The 15,916-nt window shown below is 34.1% G+C and overlaps 1 protein-coding gene across 6 annotated transcripts in view; it reads left to right on the top strand.

The window, feature by feature from the left end:
• The window catches only part of CBLB (Cbl proto-oncogene B), a gene marked incomplete at both ends in the record, with an annotated part of 185,156 nt that overhangs the window by 145,114 nt on the left and 24,126 nt on the right, over positions 1 to 15,916 (top strand). For all 6 annotated transcript variants that reach the window (XM_084231638.1, XM_084231637.1, XM_084231636.1 and 3 more), the window contains 2 exons: positions 5,581 to 5,766; positions 7,324 to 7,689. In XM_084231638.1, the coding sequence (XP_084087764.1) occupies positions 5,581 to 5,766; positions 7,324 to 7,689 (552 nt within the window). The remainder of the gene's footprint in view (positions 1 to 5,580; positions 5,767 to 7,323; positions 7,690 to 15,916) is intronic.

Below are 15,916 nucleotides of genomic sequence, written 5' to 3'. Positions count from 1 at the left end.
AAGAATAGCATTTATTCATTTCATAAAGCAAAGTGCTATGAAACATTGGTGACTGTAGATAAAAAAGAATCAAATGTGGCCTTTAAATTTGCAGAACACCAGTATATCAATTTGTTAAAGACATACTCATCAGCAACCAGTATTAAAAAACTTAAGAAAGATTGTTAGTCAGACAAATTTGCTGGTATATGATAATACAGGCAGGAATCAAGGCACCCTCAGGTATTTTTGTGTTTTAAAAGAAGCTGAAATGAAAAACTATCCTTTATTCTAAAATTCTGAAAATGTAATACTCTAAAGTAGTGAAAAATACCTAAAATCAAGATAAAAGAATGGGATTATAACTTAAAGAATGGTGCCACCCTACAGAGGTAACTCTTGCATCTATGTCTATACAGATGATTTATTATTTTGTGAATAAACTGTTAATTCAGTGAATTCTGTATCTTTTCCTATACCTTGCAGTTTTTCCCATAACTTTCCATACCTCTACTTCAATAAGTGTACAGATAACAATGGAGGTGTGTCCAAAAAAGAAATTAATTTAAGGCAGTGGTAAACAGGACATGACCCTTTTGAGAATTCCTTATAATGTACCATTTTACTGTGGTTGTCTTCACTCTATTCATTAGGAGATTAAAATCAGAAAAACAGCAGTAAAAATCCCTACCTTAAAAAATTAAAAACAAAATTGGGGGAAGTGTGTAACTGTTGCAACATGTAGCATTTCACTATGCTTATATGTAAATGGCTCAGTCAAGTCAGTGAGGAGGAAATAATGTAGTAGGCAGTGGGACAAAGAACATAAAAAGCCACTAACCCAAAAAAAGAAATACAAATGGCAAACAAATATTGCCAATTTTTTCTAATTATTTGTCAAGGAAGTAAAAATTTAACATCTACATGGGCCATTGAAATACCAAGCAAGTATTTTACTAAACAGATATTCAAAACTGAACATATTTTATGCTTTTAAGTTTTGTTCAATGATAACCATCACACATGAAATTCAAATAAGTTGGTTTTACCATCTGGATAGTAAAGAGGTCTTATGAATACTTATATACACTGGCCTAATTATGAGTCTTTTATCCAATCCTCAAAAATCCTATGATTCTTTCCTTAAAAATTAAAATGTATAATATCACAGACTTCTTTGTGATACATTATAACCAGAGAAATTGAGAATAGCAAGGGAATAATTATTTACATGTTGTTGTACCCATATACTTTTCCCTTTAAAATTCATGAGTAATGTTTAATACCAGCTAAAATTTTAGGGGTATAATGTTAACCAATATAGGATAGATTTTAAATTGTATATGTGATTAGGAACCATCACCAATTACTCTGAGGAGATGCTTTTCAAAACATGTTTATATTTTCTGTATTTCCCAAATTTATACAGGGAAATTGTGTACTTAATAAGGAGGGAAATTGACAGGAAAACACAGAAGGGAAGAAGTGCCAGAACCATTAAAATCTTTATTATGGTAAACAGTTTGATAGTGTGTGTGTATCTAAACTCATGGACCTACTCCATCTAAACTCATGGACATGGATTAAGAATACTTAATCCAACTTTCTAGTTTTATAGATAAGAAAACTGAGACAAAGATGAGTGAAGTGAGACAAAGATTCCCATTAAAGATGGAGTAAAAAAGAAATTTGAAAATAGAAAAAATAAATTTGAAAATTTGAAAAAATAAATTTGAAATTGCCCAGGATACAGGTATTCTAGTACATTGTCCTAGTACATATTCAAAACTGAGAATAGCAATCCTTGCTTTCTATATTTATAACTGAAGTCTGAAAAAGAGAATTAAATAAAACAATGACTATGGGGCCCTGCCCGGTGGCGCAGCGGTTGAGCGCTGGGTTGCGAAGCTGCCCACAGCCTCTAAGGCGCCAGTTCGATCCCCAGCCACCAAGCCAGGGTCCCACATGGCGCGCAGACCTCTCCTGCCACCCGCTGCTCCCCTCAGCAGTGAACGTCGTCATTCTGCCTGTTCTGTTCCCTGCTCTGGTGAATTCTCTCACCCTCCCGCGCCTCTGACTGTACCCAGTGCTTGTATAAATAAATAAATAAATCTTAAATAAATAAATAAACTCATGGACACATCTGAACTCATGGACCTTCTCCATCTTTTAAACTACTTTTATTTGTTGTTTCTATATTCATGACGTTTATGATCAAGATGAAAAAAAAATGAGATTTGTGTTAAATTCTATTCTAGAGTTTTGTGATGATGATTAATGTTAATAGCAGATAAAGTTAAGAGACATTTCTATTTGACTTTTAAATGCATTTTAAGAATGTCTAATTTGTTGGAATATTTGATTTTGTTACTATTGCTTTGTATAGGCCTGGTCTAGAGAGAAACTGTATAGAACAAAATAAAAAATAAAATGGGTGGGAAGATTTTGTTTAAAGATGTTTCTAACAGTGTTATATTTTGATAGTAAAGATGAGTTAAGGTTGCTTGAAGTTTGGAGGTATAATAGATTGTTATCTGTCACTTTTCTACCAAAATAGTCAATATTCCTAATACGTCATGCAAATAACAGTGGATGTTCTATAGCAAATTTAATTTTATCACAATTCATTTAATTGTATTAACCCGTAAAATCTCCATGAAGTAGATTATTATTATCTGCAGAATATAGAATAAGATTATTAATGGGTAGTTACTTGTCCAAAATTATATGACATTTAAAAGTTCTAGCTGAAATTTAAATATTACCTATAGTAAATAATATATTTGAAGTCAGATTATACATTTAATTACATGGTTCCTTTTAGAAACATAATCGTTCATTATAACCAGTTGCCATTATAACCAGTTGCAAAGTGTTTTTAGCCACACTTGAAATCCATATTCCAATCAAGTATGTCCCTACCAACAAAAATTGAGAATGTTTTCCTTCTCTTCTACTGAAGATTTTTTGAATGTGTATTAAGTTCTGTATTTCTGTACAGGATGGAGGGGGGAGTGTGTGTGTGTGCATGCATATATAGATATAAAAATATTTATATTTTATATATAAAATATGAATGAGAAATACTGGACAAATTAGTGAGTGGTGATTTAAGTTTGTGGAGTTCACATCTTTCAATTTAAACTTGAACCAAAGGATTGCATGTATGTTTGTTATTTATTGGTTTTCCCCGACATCTCCTTTTATCACTTACTGGAAATGGAGAAAGATAACATGGTCTGAGTGATCTTGGGATGGGACTTAGATATGTGGTCCAAGGTAGAGAGAAGAGCTGAGGGAAATGTCTTATTATGGCATCATTTTAGGAAATAATGTAAGTCTATAGACTAAAGATGACTGGCCTCATCCCTTTGTTATATCTTGACCTTAGATTTATTGTACCTGATGATTACCTGTACAGGGGGAAATTCTGATACTCTAGAATTTGTCATTCTTTAAAAAAACATTAAAGTGAAAATACTGTGTAGAGATAGGTCTAGTTGAAAGGATAGAAATTTTAGATACACATTAAATCAATTCATTTTGCTTCTCTTTATTTTTAGAATGCAAAGAAAGGCACACTTTTTAGTCTTTAAGTTGAGCTGATAAATTCGGAAATTATGATTTTTTTTCCTGCTACCAAATATGTCATGAATTTTTAATGCCTCATTTAAGACTTGTGAGCTGGGGTATGAAGCATTTTATTAGGCTTTTTTCTCTTAGGCTTTAAAATAGGAAAGAAAAAATAAAACTGGTCATTATTTCAGATGAATTAAAAGTGACCTTTTATGTAACAATCTACTAAAACCACCTACTAAAAATGTTTACAAATGTCCATGGTTAAGCATTTGAATTTTGCTAGCTATAAAAATTAAGCACAATTTCAATACTATAATCGCAGAATTGTTCATATAGATGGCAAGAGGTTTAACAAAGATCAATGCATTATTATCAAAAGGGCATTGTTAAATTATCTACTTCTACGTGGAAATATTACTACAATTTCGGAAAACTCAGGAAAATAAATGTTAGGGTGAATTATGTCCCAGTAACGAGTAAAGTTAAAACATATTTGTTCTTTCGTGTATTACATAAAATTATTCTACTAAGCCAACTTACAGATACTGAATTGCCTCAAAATGAATTAGTTTGTAAAGGAGGGCAGTATAAAATCACCTTTAGGAAAATACAATATGAATTGTGCTAATCAAGGTCAGCTTCCAGTTGCATTCACAAAACCGTTGAGTGTAATTGTCTGTTAGTGTCTGACTTCAAGGTTATGTCTAAATTTATTGACATTACTTTGAATTATTTGGCACCCTAATTGAAAGAAACAAAGATTTGACCATTTAGCAATGTCCGCAATAATATTCAGACTGTGAGGTATAGTCTAGAAGCTTATTTTTAAAAAAACTACAAAAGTATGGGACAAGTCCATACTTCTTAAGTGTGGGTTGCATATAGTGACTAAGAGTTAAAGTAAACAGGAGAACAGGGGAGTGAGGAAAACATTGACAATAAACATTTCAAAAACCTAGTGAAATTTTTGATTTGTATGACTTTTATACCAAATAGCATAAATATAAATGTCATTTATATAGACCCAAAACAGAGAAAGGGTTACCCACATACAAACTGAAGTATTTGTTACTGGCTTTTGATCTACCAGATGAGATGGAAGATCTGAAGTAGCATACGGGAATTCCCAGTTTTTAGCAGAAGTACAGACTTTCCTAGATTAAGTTCCGGAAGAAAGACATATAAAAAATTGGAGGGGAAAAACACATTTGAGCACAACCTGTGTATTTCTTTTTTTTTTTTTTTTTTAAGATATATTTTATTTATACAAGAGCTGGAGTACAGGCCAGAGACATGGGAGGGTGAGAGGATTCACCAAAGACAGAGCGGGGAGCAGAACAGGCAGAAGACTGAAAACACTGCTGAGGGGAGCATTGGGCAAGACAGGAGAGGTCTGCCGTGCCATGTGGGTGTCTCCCTGGCCGACTGGGAATGGAACTGGAGCTGCAGAGGTTGCGGACAACTTCACAGCACTGCGCTCAACCCACTGTGCCACCAGGGAGGCCCCAAACCTGTATATTTCAAATACAAATAATTTTTAAAACTGTCCCTCTCTTTCTGGTATAATTGGTTAGTAGGAAAGCGAACCGTGCTCTATGCCTATTTTCTATGGAACAGAATAATGTTTAGGTTGTAGAATGTATTGTAAATAAAATCAAAGACCTAGGAAGATTCTCTGATATAGATAAGTCGAGCAATATGCATTACTACATTGCGTGTTTCTGGTTTCCTCCTAATATGCAATTTCTAGTAGAATGTCTGCATTTGATTGTTTTTTTTTTTAACTATGCTTTTGCTGTTCATTTTTATTGGTCCCTTCTGCAAAATGTAGGAGAAGCTTACTCATTTTTGACATAATGCTACTGCCTTTGAGGGATAATGTGAGCTCTTTCCATGTATTTTTTAATCCGAGTAAACTGTCAACAAGTATTCTATAACATACCTTCTCAAAAGCACAGGTGTTAAGAACTGAAAAGATACACTTTATATAGCAAATAAACATCTTCTCTCTTTTTATTCTAGTGCACTGATAGGCAGAATTCACCAGTCACGTCTCCAGGATCCTCTCCTCTTGCACAAAGAAGAAAGCCCCATGCAGATCCTCTCCAGATCCCACATCTCAGCCTGCCACCAGTGCCTCCTCGCCTGGATCTCATTCAGAAAGGCATAGTTCGGTCTCCCTGTGGCAGCCCAACTGGATCACCAAAGGTGATTTTATTAGAAACGCAGATAAATTTTCTGTAACAGTTATTGATTATTCTGGTCCTTATAAATCCCAATACTCATATTTCTTGTGTTCTTAATTGCTTAGGAATAACTTTGATGGGTTTCTCATTTATGTTTAACCCATTATTATATTCTTTACTATATTACTATAAAAGTTAGGTAATTACAAAAGAGAGTACATGTCTGTAATAGCTGCCCAACTGCTAAAACAAATAGCAGGGTAGTAGAGTTACTCAGTAAAATGGATTTCAAAGGTCATCATAAGTATTAAAATAAGTGACACGCTTTTATAAAGTGATATTTTATACTCATTTTCATAGTGTCATGACAAGAAAAATGTGATGGAGTATATTTGCATAAGGGCTTAAGGAGTGATAAATTGTCGCCATGTTTCAAGGTGACTCAGCAGATGGGATTATATGTACTTTCAATATCTGAAGGAACTAATTAGAATTACAATATTTGCAAGGTAACTTACATCACTGTTCAATATTAAACACATAATTATACCTCTTTAGATCTAAGCCCACAGTTGATTTTAGTTCTGTGGATTTTTTTCCAAATTTTAATTTTGAGTAGAATTTTTTCAAATTCAATAAACATTTTTCTCTATTAGATATTAAATTTTTATTAGATATTAAATTTTTGTAATTCCATTTGGTAATATGTTCTGTTGTCCAAAACTAGTTGGAAACATGGTATTTGATTTTTTTTCATATCACAGTTAACTTGGTTTCAAGATCATATTACACTTTTTAGGCTGTTATTTAGTCAGAATTATGTGAACACACAATATATTCCATTTTCTTCTAATGTTTTCTAACAATAAAGGCACAAACCAGATTAATCTTGTAAATAAAACTAAAAGCTATGAAAATTACAGGTTCAATTTAGGAGCATATAAATTAATATTTCCCTATAAAATCAGACTATTTTTTTTTTCCATTTTAAGGATCAAAAAAATTCAAATAGTCTGTTAATAGTGCTACTGTATTATTTGTGATTTTTCACTATCCAGGTAGTAACTGATTAAATAGGAAAAAAGAACCAGAGTAAATTTGCTGCTTATCAGCTGCTCTTCATTTCAGTGACAAACACCAAAATAACAAAACCAATGCTTTAAGTCTTCTAGAGATATGTCAGGTTGCTCTTTAAAAGTAAAGCAAAAAAACCTTGATAGGTTTTTTTCTGTCTCTCCTTAATCATAGAAATATGCAAATAAATGTATTGCTTGATATTATTTCAATGTCAGCTATTCAAAATCAGCATATAATTTTGATGCATTCTGCTTCTTTTTGCTGCATAGTCTTTGTAATTCTAACATTTCAGTTTTATGTAATCACTTTCTACAAAAATTTCCTAATGAAATATATTTGTATGAGTCTTATTTTTTTAAAATTTCATGTGTAAGTGATAAAATGAAACATGGGACATGGGAATTTGTTAAACTCCTTTTGACTTAGCAATAATATACTAGTTTGGAAGTCATCTCAGTGCATGGTGTAGCTTATCATTTTATTCCCTTTTGTGTCTCTTTAGTCTTCTCCTTGCATGGTGAGAAAACAAGATAAACCGCTCCCAGCACCACCTCCTCCCTTAAGAGATCCTCCTCCCCCTCCACCTGAAAGACCTCCTCCCATCCCACCTGACAATAGACTGAGTCGTCACTTCCATCCTGGGGAAAGTGTGCCTTCCAGAGACCAACCAATGCCTCTTGAAGCCTGGTGCCCTCGGGATGTGATTGGGACTAATCCGTCAGTGGGATGTAGACTCCTAGGGGAAGGCTCTCCAAAACCTGGAATCACAGCAAGTTCAAATGTAAATGGAAGGCACAGTAGAATGAGCTCTGACCCAGTGCTTACGAGGAAACACAGATGCCATGATTTGCCTTTAGAAGGAGCCAAGGTAAGAAATTAGCAAAGCAGAGACAAAACAATCTGCTTATAGAACCCTTCTGTTAATATGTTAATAGGAAGTGCAAAAGGTTGGGAAGTATTTTTTGGGTGGGTTTTTTTTTTTTTTGGCCTAGTGTGGCACTTCCCTGCAGGTCTTTAATTATCTCTGTGTTATAAATAATCAGAAGCTCATTAAAAGTTGAACCTAAAAGAAGTCAGGAAGAAAGTTCTAAGTAATGATTTAACTTTAATGTGAAGACATTAGACAGCTTGCCAGAGATTTATTTCACCTTCCCTTGTTTCATCTGCCGAAAGTTCTTCTTATTAATAACTTGGTGAAAGAATCAGCTGTTTTTTTTTTTTTTTTAATCTCTTCTATCCAATTTGGAAAAAGTTGTGTAACTAGAGCATATCATAAATCAGTTATTGGCATTGTTGCTTAGGAAAGTACACTTTAGGCAACCAGGTGAAATGAATTTCTCATTTGCCCCCCAGTTCACTCTTACAAAACAAACTCTACATAAAATTCATAGTCTCACACGTGTTGAATTCTAACTTGAAGGCTGTTGTCATCTTCATCATTTACATGTCCAGGAAAGAATCTCAGCACTTGGGTAACCAAAATGGCAGGAGCCGGGTCCTTGTGCTTAGAGCTCTGCATAGGCCCCTGGCAGGGTTGCTGCTTTCCTGGGATTTGCTTACGTGGTATTTTTGACTCAGATCAGATCATTGCTATCTTCCCTCAACTAAAGGAGGCTTTGCCTCTCTTGAAGACTTTAATATTTAAATCGATCCCATCTACACTGATCTGAAATAATTCCGGGTCAGTAATCTGTTCCTTCAAAATAATTGCTTGCTGTTGGTCAGTTCATCCTACAATATATTTAAGAAAGAAAGTGTGGAGTGTGGCATGTTCAACCTCTGTGTCTGTGCACGTGTGCATGTGTACATGTTTGAGAAGGTAAAGTGATAGATACAGTGATAACGAAAACTAGGTTTTGATATTCAACCTCAACGTTGAATGTTACTTTAGGGTAGCTGGGGTAGAAAGAGTAGAACTACGGGCATGGCATTCAACACAAAGGGGAAAAGTGATGGTGGTTTCCATGATTCTGTGCCACTGACTCACCTGGCTGCCTCAGTCTCTCTCTCTAAAGAGTCCCTCCAGGGTGACCTAAATAGGACGTAAAACTTACCAAGCAGTTTTACAACTGAAAATGAAGACCTTTTCTTCTGCAAAAGAAATGTTTCTCAACTTAGAAACCCGATAAGAGGGACCTGCCATTCTTTTTTAGTGGTTTTTATTCCTCCTTTAGCATCTATCTTCACTCATACATGATCACACTCTCCTTGCAAAGAGTGGGACAGAGCTCTGCTGTGAAATGGCCATTTACATCTCAGCAGCATGTTGCAATTTATTTCCTGAATGGATTTCAGGAGTTCTTAAAATATAATAATTATCTAAGAAAATTTATTGAAAACTTAGTATGTCAGGGTTCTTTTATATACTCTTAGCTATAATCTGAACTGCCCTTCTAAGACTTAGCACACTGTTAATTTTTGTATGGAAAGTCACAGTTTCAGAATTTGAGGTTAGGTTACAGGCATGAAATTTTATTAACTATAGCATGAAATATTAATAGTTGCTTCAGTTGTAAAGATTCTGTTATGTTTTGTATGTGCACTTTCATGTCCTGATCACCGATACATATAAATATCCCAGCAAACACTGACTACATTTGCAAAGTCTATTTCTTACTAAAAGCTGGATTTTAATTTTACTTAGTTCTTTGTAAATAATCCTCATTAAATTATCTAAGATGTAATCTCATGTATATTAGTATGATTGTATTCTCAAAGATAATGTTATAACTAGACAGCATTTCAGCCAAAATTAACCATTGTAAACATTCCTAATTTCAATGTAGTCTGAGCTCTAAAACAGATTACAGAGAGGATATATTTATAGTTTTATGTATTAAACTATATTGTATAGGCACACAAATTGGCAATATTTGTTTTAAGGCTATTATTTGTATTAAGGGCTATACAACAGATTATATCTACACTTTTTATCTTTATGAAAGAAAAATGGTCCCACTTCCCTTAGACCACAGGTTATATCACAATTTACTTAAAGTGCAATTCCTCTTTTCAGTTCACTATTTGGATGCGGCTAAGTCCACGTAGAATCCTGAGGTTCTGGTTCTGTGATCCTGGCTTGGAGTTTGTTTCTCAGTTTATACTTTTTATGAAAGTATTTGAAGAATTGTAGTTCTTCAATCCAAACTGATTTAGTTACATAATTGTAGCACTATTTATATGCAAGACCCTCCTGGTGTTAAAGATAGACTGAATCCCATTGTTCTCTCCCCTTTCAAATAGCTAGGCCCCATGCCCCTAGGTTCTAGAATTAAACCAAAATAACAGATTTGGAGATGTGGAGTATATAATAAATTCTAACAGTTGACATCTTCATTAAAAATAGCTGCCGTTTAGTTTTATATTAAAAAAAAAAACCTTACTTTACCCCTTTCCTTCTATTTTATTTAGCATCGTTCCTAATAAATGCTTGGTAAGCACCCCATAATTTGGTTGCTATTATTGTAGTCCACATACGCTGTCCACAAAGGCAAAAGTGAGTGTGTACCTGGGCTGGATGGGCAGGGTAGAAAGGACGTGAGCCACGGAAGAGAAGATGTCCACGATACATAAACAGTACAAAGAGTTTTTAAATGCATTTTCCCAACACTGGCTTTCAGCCAGAGGTAGAAAATTTTTGTATAAAATAAAATTTTTTCTCTTTAAAAGAAGTGTTTTCATTGGTAGATCAGGTCCCATAAGAGGATATCACAAAGGGGAGTGGATGACGAAGAAGGAAATGATTTTGATTTTTAAAAGGTTCTTATTTTTCCTGAAAATGGTAAATGTTCCAATATAGTGTCACTTTCTATAGCTAAAATGTAGTTGTTTTATTTTCTCATGAGAAAAAAATGTTATGGGGAGTTAGATAACTGGAGACTGATAAATTATTTTCACATAACCCATCAGTCTGAAAATGCAGATGAAATACATTTGTTTTGAATTGTAAAAACTATCATGTATACTTGTTTTTGTTAGCAGTAATGTTTCATTTGAAACATTACTTTCCCATTTTAAAGTTAAAAAAACTTGAATAAATACTGAAAATTTAGATTAAAATTAAATGTACATATGGACTACCATATGGGGGATTTGTGAAACTAAACACTGTATAAGTTGAGCAAAAATTCACCTTCCTCAATTGTTCATCTTTTGTCTGTGTTCCAGTTCCCATCATCCATTAGACCCACTTGCCCTTTTTATTTGCATCTTTGACAGATAAATGGTGAGGGAAGCAAGAATAAATTAAACTCTAAATACATTTGCTAATTGTAGAGCTCTCTATAGAAAAAAAAAAGCCATCTAATTCATAGTTAACATGAAATGTAAGAATTTTCTGTGACTTTCATTTACTCCCTTTTTTCTTCTCCCTTCATCTAGCAGAATCAAATTAGCCAAGGTAATATTTACTTTTAACATGAATCTGCTAGCTAAGAGTTAGCTTTGTTTATCTTTTTATTAAAAACTGGTAAGACATTTCTGTGTCACTGTTTCCATTCTCAAAATTCTCAGGTTCTAGCTGTAAACCCGTTCCTTATAAAAACTGTATTGGCTAAATAATTCTGTTGTTGGTTTATTTTAAGTATCTAAGGTAAGAATAGTTCTGATAAAATATTTAAAAGATCATTGGAAACTTGAAAAATATCTGCTTATATCTAGATGTTAAAGTTGTGTTTAACTATCCTTATTCGTTACTCTTAAGAGATAAGAATACTGCTGTTTCTTATGTGATAAAAACTATCTCTGACTTGTCATGTTACTTGAAGTGACATTGTTCTAAAATGAGCCCATGTACAATAATCTGTTGAAGATGTTGCCAGATAAATACATCGAATGATTCCCCTTTTTGAGATTGTGGCTTTTGGCTGTTTGGGCGTAGAGACACATGTTGATATGGATGACCTTAAACTTATCTATGAATCTAAGGCTGAGGGCTGTCTTTGAGAAAAATAAGACCTCTGTGTACACTGGTTTCACTTTCAATCTGTGTTGAAGAACAAGTAAGAGCAGTATTTTGGGGGTAGTATATGTGTGAGTTTACACGTTTGAAATTTTGTACAAGTAAGATTTTTTCTTAAGTATGCTAAGATTGCCACAAAAGTATTTGTTTTCCTTATATCTCAAAAGCTCCAAGTGCTATTAACCCTAATTTTTGGACAATATCTGAATCATAAGAGAACATCAGACTTCAAGACTAGGATTAAAAGGTACCTTAAGGCATGTAGAAAAATATTAATCTAGTATAACCAAGAATATATAATGAATTATGTGCCAACTCAGATTATACTCCTCCCACAAGTCTAAACTTAACCCTAATGTGTTCTTATCCCTTCAACTTTTTTCTGCTATATGCCTATAATTAGGTGGTTCTAGATACTGTGGACATCTAAAGTAAATAAGCACAGTCCAGTGAGAATGAAGCTGTTACATGATTAGGAGATAAGACGTAAAATAAGCATTCAGAGAATATACTGTGTGATCTCCATGAAGGAGAAGTAGTTCTAATTGAGATGCAGGGTAAAAAAAAAGACTAAGGAAAGCTGCATACATGTGGATCACTGGCTATATTGAAGGATAGTCGTCAGGTGCTGTTCTTGTAGACATGACAGAAGGACTATCATGGATGTGAGAAGTATGCATTGTGATAGGAAGTCAATCTTTGATCCAGTGTAGGACACACAGGGTAGATCAAACTGGCAATGTGGATTAAAGCCAGTTGTGGAGTGTCTTGGATTCTAGACTACATCATGGTTAATTCAATAGGAAAGAGCTCTTAAATTTGGGGGGACAGAGAAGTGATAGAATTGGATTATTTAAGGTGGTAGCATTTCCAGTGGAATTGTGGTAAATTTGGGGGGAAGAATTTGGAAGAAAGGGCAAGAAAATGTATCTTTATTGGAGGAGTTAAGACCGCCAAAATCATTGAGATGCAGTGATACTATATCAGTCTACACATTTGAGGAACTATTGTTTTCTCCTAATAGCAAGCAGCCCTTTTAGATTCCCATAAAACATGAAATACGTATTTTTAGCTCCAAAAGTTGTGACTTTCTGCACTCCCACAGATAGTGGTAGCTAAAGTGATTTTAAGTCTAATGAAATGGATCCAGGTGGGAACATGGAATTCAGAATGAAGTATGTTAAATCTTTACATTAAATATTATATAAACAGGCACTTTAGCTAAACAGAAAGATGCTGTTTGCACAACATATCATCAAGAAGAATTACTTGTTTGGTATTGGGCATATTGTTAATTTGCAGTACATATTTAGAACAGTATATAAGACTAGTCTTTAAACAAATTACATAAGTTTGCTGAGAGAACTTTTGTAAACTAATAAATTTCTTTCAACTATACCAAAGGAATGTCATTTTGTTGGATAAGGATCCATTATTAAGATCATCTAGGCCAATCAGGAGTCAGTATTCACCTTAGCCCTACTGTGTTTGAGGCAGTGAGGAGATAGGCTATAAAATGATAAGGATATGAGTGTTTTTATCCTGAAAGAGATAAATGCTCTTGAATGCTCCTTCACAGAACATAACTACACATAACTATAAGCAAGTTATCAAGATACTAAGCACCAAATTAATGGTTCAGAAGAGACACTATGGCATTTCAGAGGCAGAAGAAATCCTTGCATTACTATTTGTTGATAAAGAGTGTTTCTAATGTGGCAGGAGAAAGTACCATTTGTATTTTAAAGCATATTAATAGATTGTTTCACAAAATTAGGAACAAGTCACTTAATTCCCTTAGGTTATTACTCTCTTAGAGAATAAACTACATTACTAATTGTACTTTGGCTTTTTATCAGTGCTAGACATCATCGCCTGCATTACAAGACCTGTTGAAATTTAATGGTAGTACACAGGAATATCATGCAACATCCTGCAGGTAGTGGCAGAAAAAATGATTTTAATATATTCTCTCATTTACCTAATGTGCAAGATCTTAATATCAGTAAGTGTTCAAATATATTGACTTTTTTTCCAGGTGTGTTCACAATATTCTGTTTGAATTATGGTTGGATTGTTAAATTAAGGCCAAGGCCTCCCCGGTGGCGCAGTAATTGAGTGCAGGGCTGCGAAGCTGCCCGCAGCCTCTGCAGCACCGGTTCGATCCCTGGCCGCCGGGTGAGGGTCCCACATGGCACGCAGACCTCTCCTGCTGCCCGCTGCTCCCCTCAGCAGTGTACTTCATCCGCCTGCCTGTTCTGCTCCCTGCTCTGGCTCTGGCGAATTCTCTCACCCCCCCCCCCCCGCGCTTCCGACTGTACCCAGTGCTTGTATAAATAAATGAATTTTTTAAAAAATTAAAATAAAAATAAATAAATAAATAAAGGCCAATACAACAGAAATGGTTACTTCCCTATCTCCCTTGTATTCAGTAAATGCTGAAAGTTGGGCCTCCCTGGTAGCTCAAGGGGTTATGGCACAGCACCAGGAAGCTATCCTCGGATTCTATCCCCTACCGCCCAGGGAGCTACCCACATGGTGCAGCAGACCTTTCCTGTCTCACCCGCTGCTCCCCTCAGCAGTGTATTTCAGTCAGTCTGCCTGTTCTGTTCCCCACTGTCTCTGGTGAATCCTCTCAACCCCCCCAGACACACACACACCTCTGGCCTGTACCCCAGTTCTTGTATGCATAAATAAGTCTTTAAAAAATAAATGCTGAAAATTTAGATATCAACATTACTTTCTTCTAAAAAAGATTATTGCATATAAAATCCACATTATATTTTACAGAATGAATTTTTAATGTATTTGTGACAAATATCAAAAAAAAAATTGCAAAAATCTTTCTTGTATCCATTTCAGCAACATACAAAGGACTACAATTAAAGATAACTAAAATGCTCATTATCATAACGATCATTTGCTCCTTAAAAGGAATTTTTTAATGTTAGAGGATTTCATTGAACTTTACAATGATTAATATCTAATTAGAAATTCTTCTCTCTAGCCAAGTATAAAAAAGTCTGCCTTGTTCCGTTATCTGCTTCATAGTCAGAAGCCTGTGATAAAATCATTTCATTTAGAGATATATTTTGTCATAGTATATTGACTCTAATGAAGGGAAGCATGAAAAAGAAATTGGAATTATAGCACAGATCCTAGTTTTCAGAATGAAACTTTAATGCTATAAAATTTTGATTGTATAGCTTTGAATTGCAAACATTCTTTGAATTGCAAATGTATTCTTTAAACATTTTCCTTTACTTAAGTTGATAGAGAAGGCTATATGCTTTTCAATTTTGTTTTCTAAAGCTTAGACCCCATTTTAGAAATTTGAGGAGATGAAAAAGAAATCTGGTGGATCATTGATTGGATTATCTAGGAGTATTCACATCAGATTACATCCTTTTGGCCTCAACATCAACTTACCTTTTAAATATGAATTAATGAGAAAGAAATGCATGGGTAAAACTAATGATTGTTTAAAGATCTTAAGATAATTTTAATCTTTTTCTTGTGAATAGAATTTTGCAACATTATTCTCTTTTGTTTCTTTTAAGTTGTTGATTAACAAAGAGCAGTTCAGGAAGGTCTTGCGGTCTAACTGAGCAACCTGAAAAGCAAAATTCTGAATTCAAAGTAATTAACAATGACTGTCATTGCTTATGAGCAAAGTAATAATTTTGGTTTGTGTTTTTCACACACTGAAATGTTTGTTTAAAACTGTTTGCACTGTGAAAGCCAAGAAAGGTCTCTGGTTAACACCAGTAGTGCTGAAGCTACAACCTTGAAAGAAGAAAGGCATTTCTAATTAAACTCATGTTTTGCTTTATTGAGTAGTTCTAAAATGTTAACCCGAGAAAAATATAATTTAGGACACTTTTATTTGGAAGGGGTTGAAATAAGAATTGCACCAATATGGCTGCTTTCCTTACAGCATCCTTACATACAATGCTAACGTCAATAGAAACTGATCCTTTGGGGAAAATTGTACTATCTAAATATATCTGATCAGTAATCATAGTCTCTCTCATAGTATTCTTCTTAATATATTTGTTAATCATGTTGTATTTTATTTGTTTATATAGTTAGGTAACACTTTGGATGATGGTAAATAATTGCTACAATAATAATG

Source organism: Talpa europaea, assembly GCF_964194135.1.
Source record: "Talpa europaea genome assembly, chromosome: 4".
Lineage (NCBI taxonomy): Eukaryota > Metazoa > Chordata > Mammalia > Eulipotyphla > Talpidae > Talpa > Talpa europaea.
Note: the sequence above shows the minus strand (reverse complement) of the source record. Positions and strands in the feature narration are given on the sequence as shown.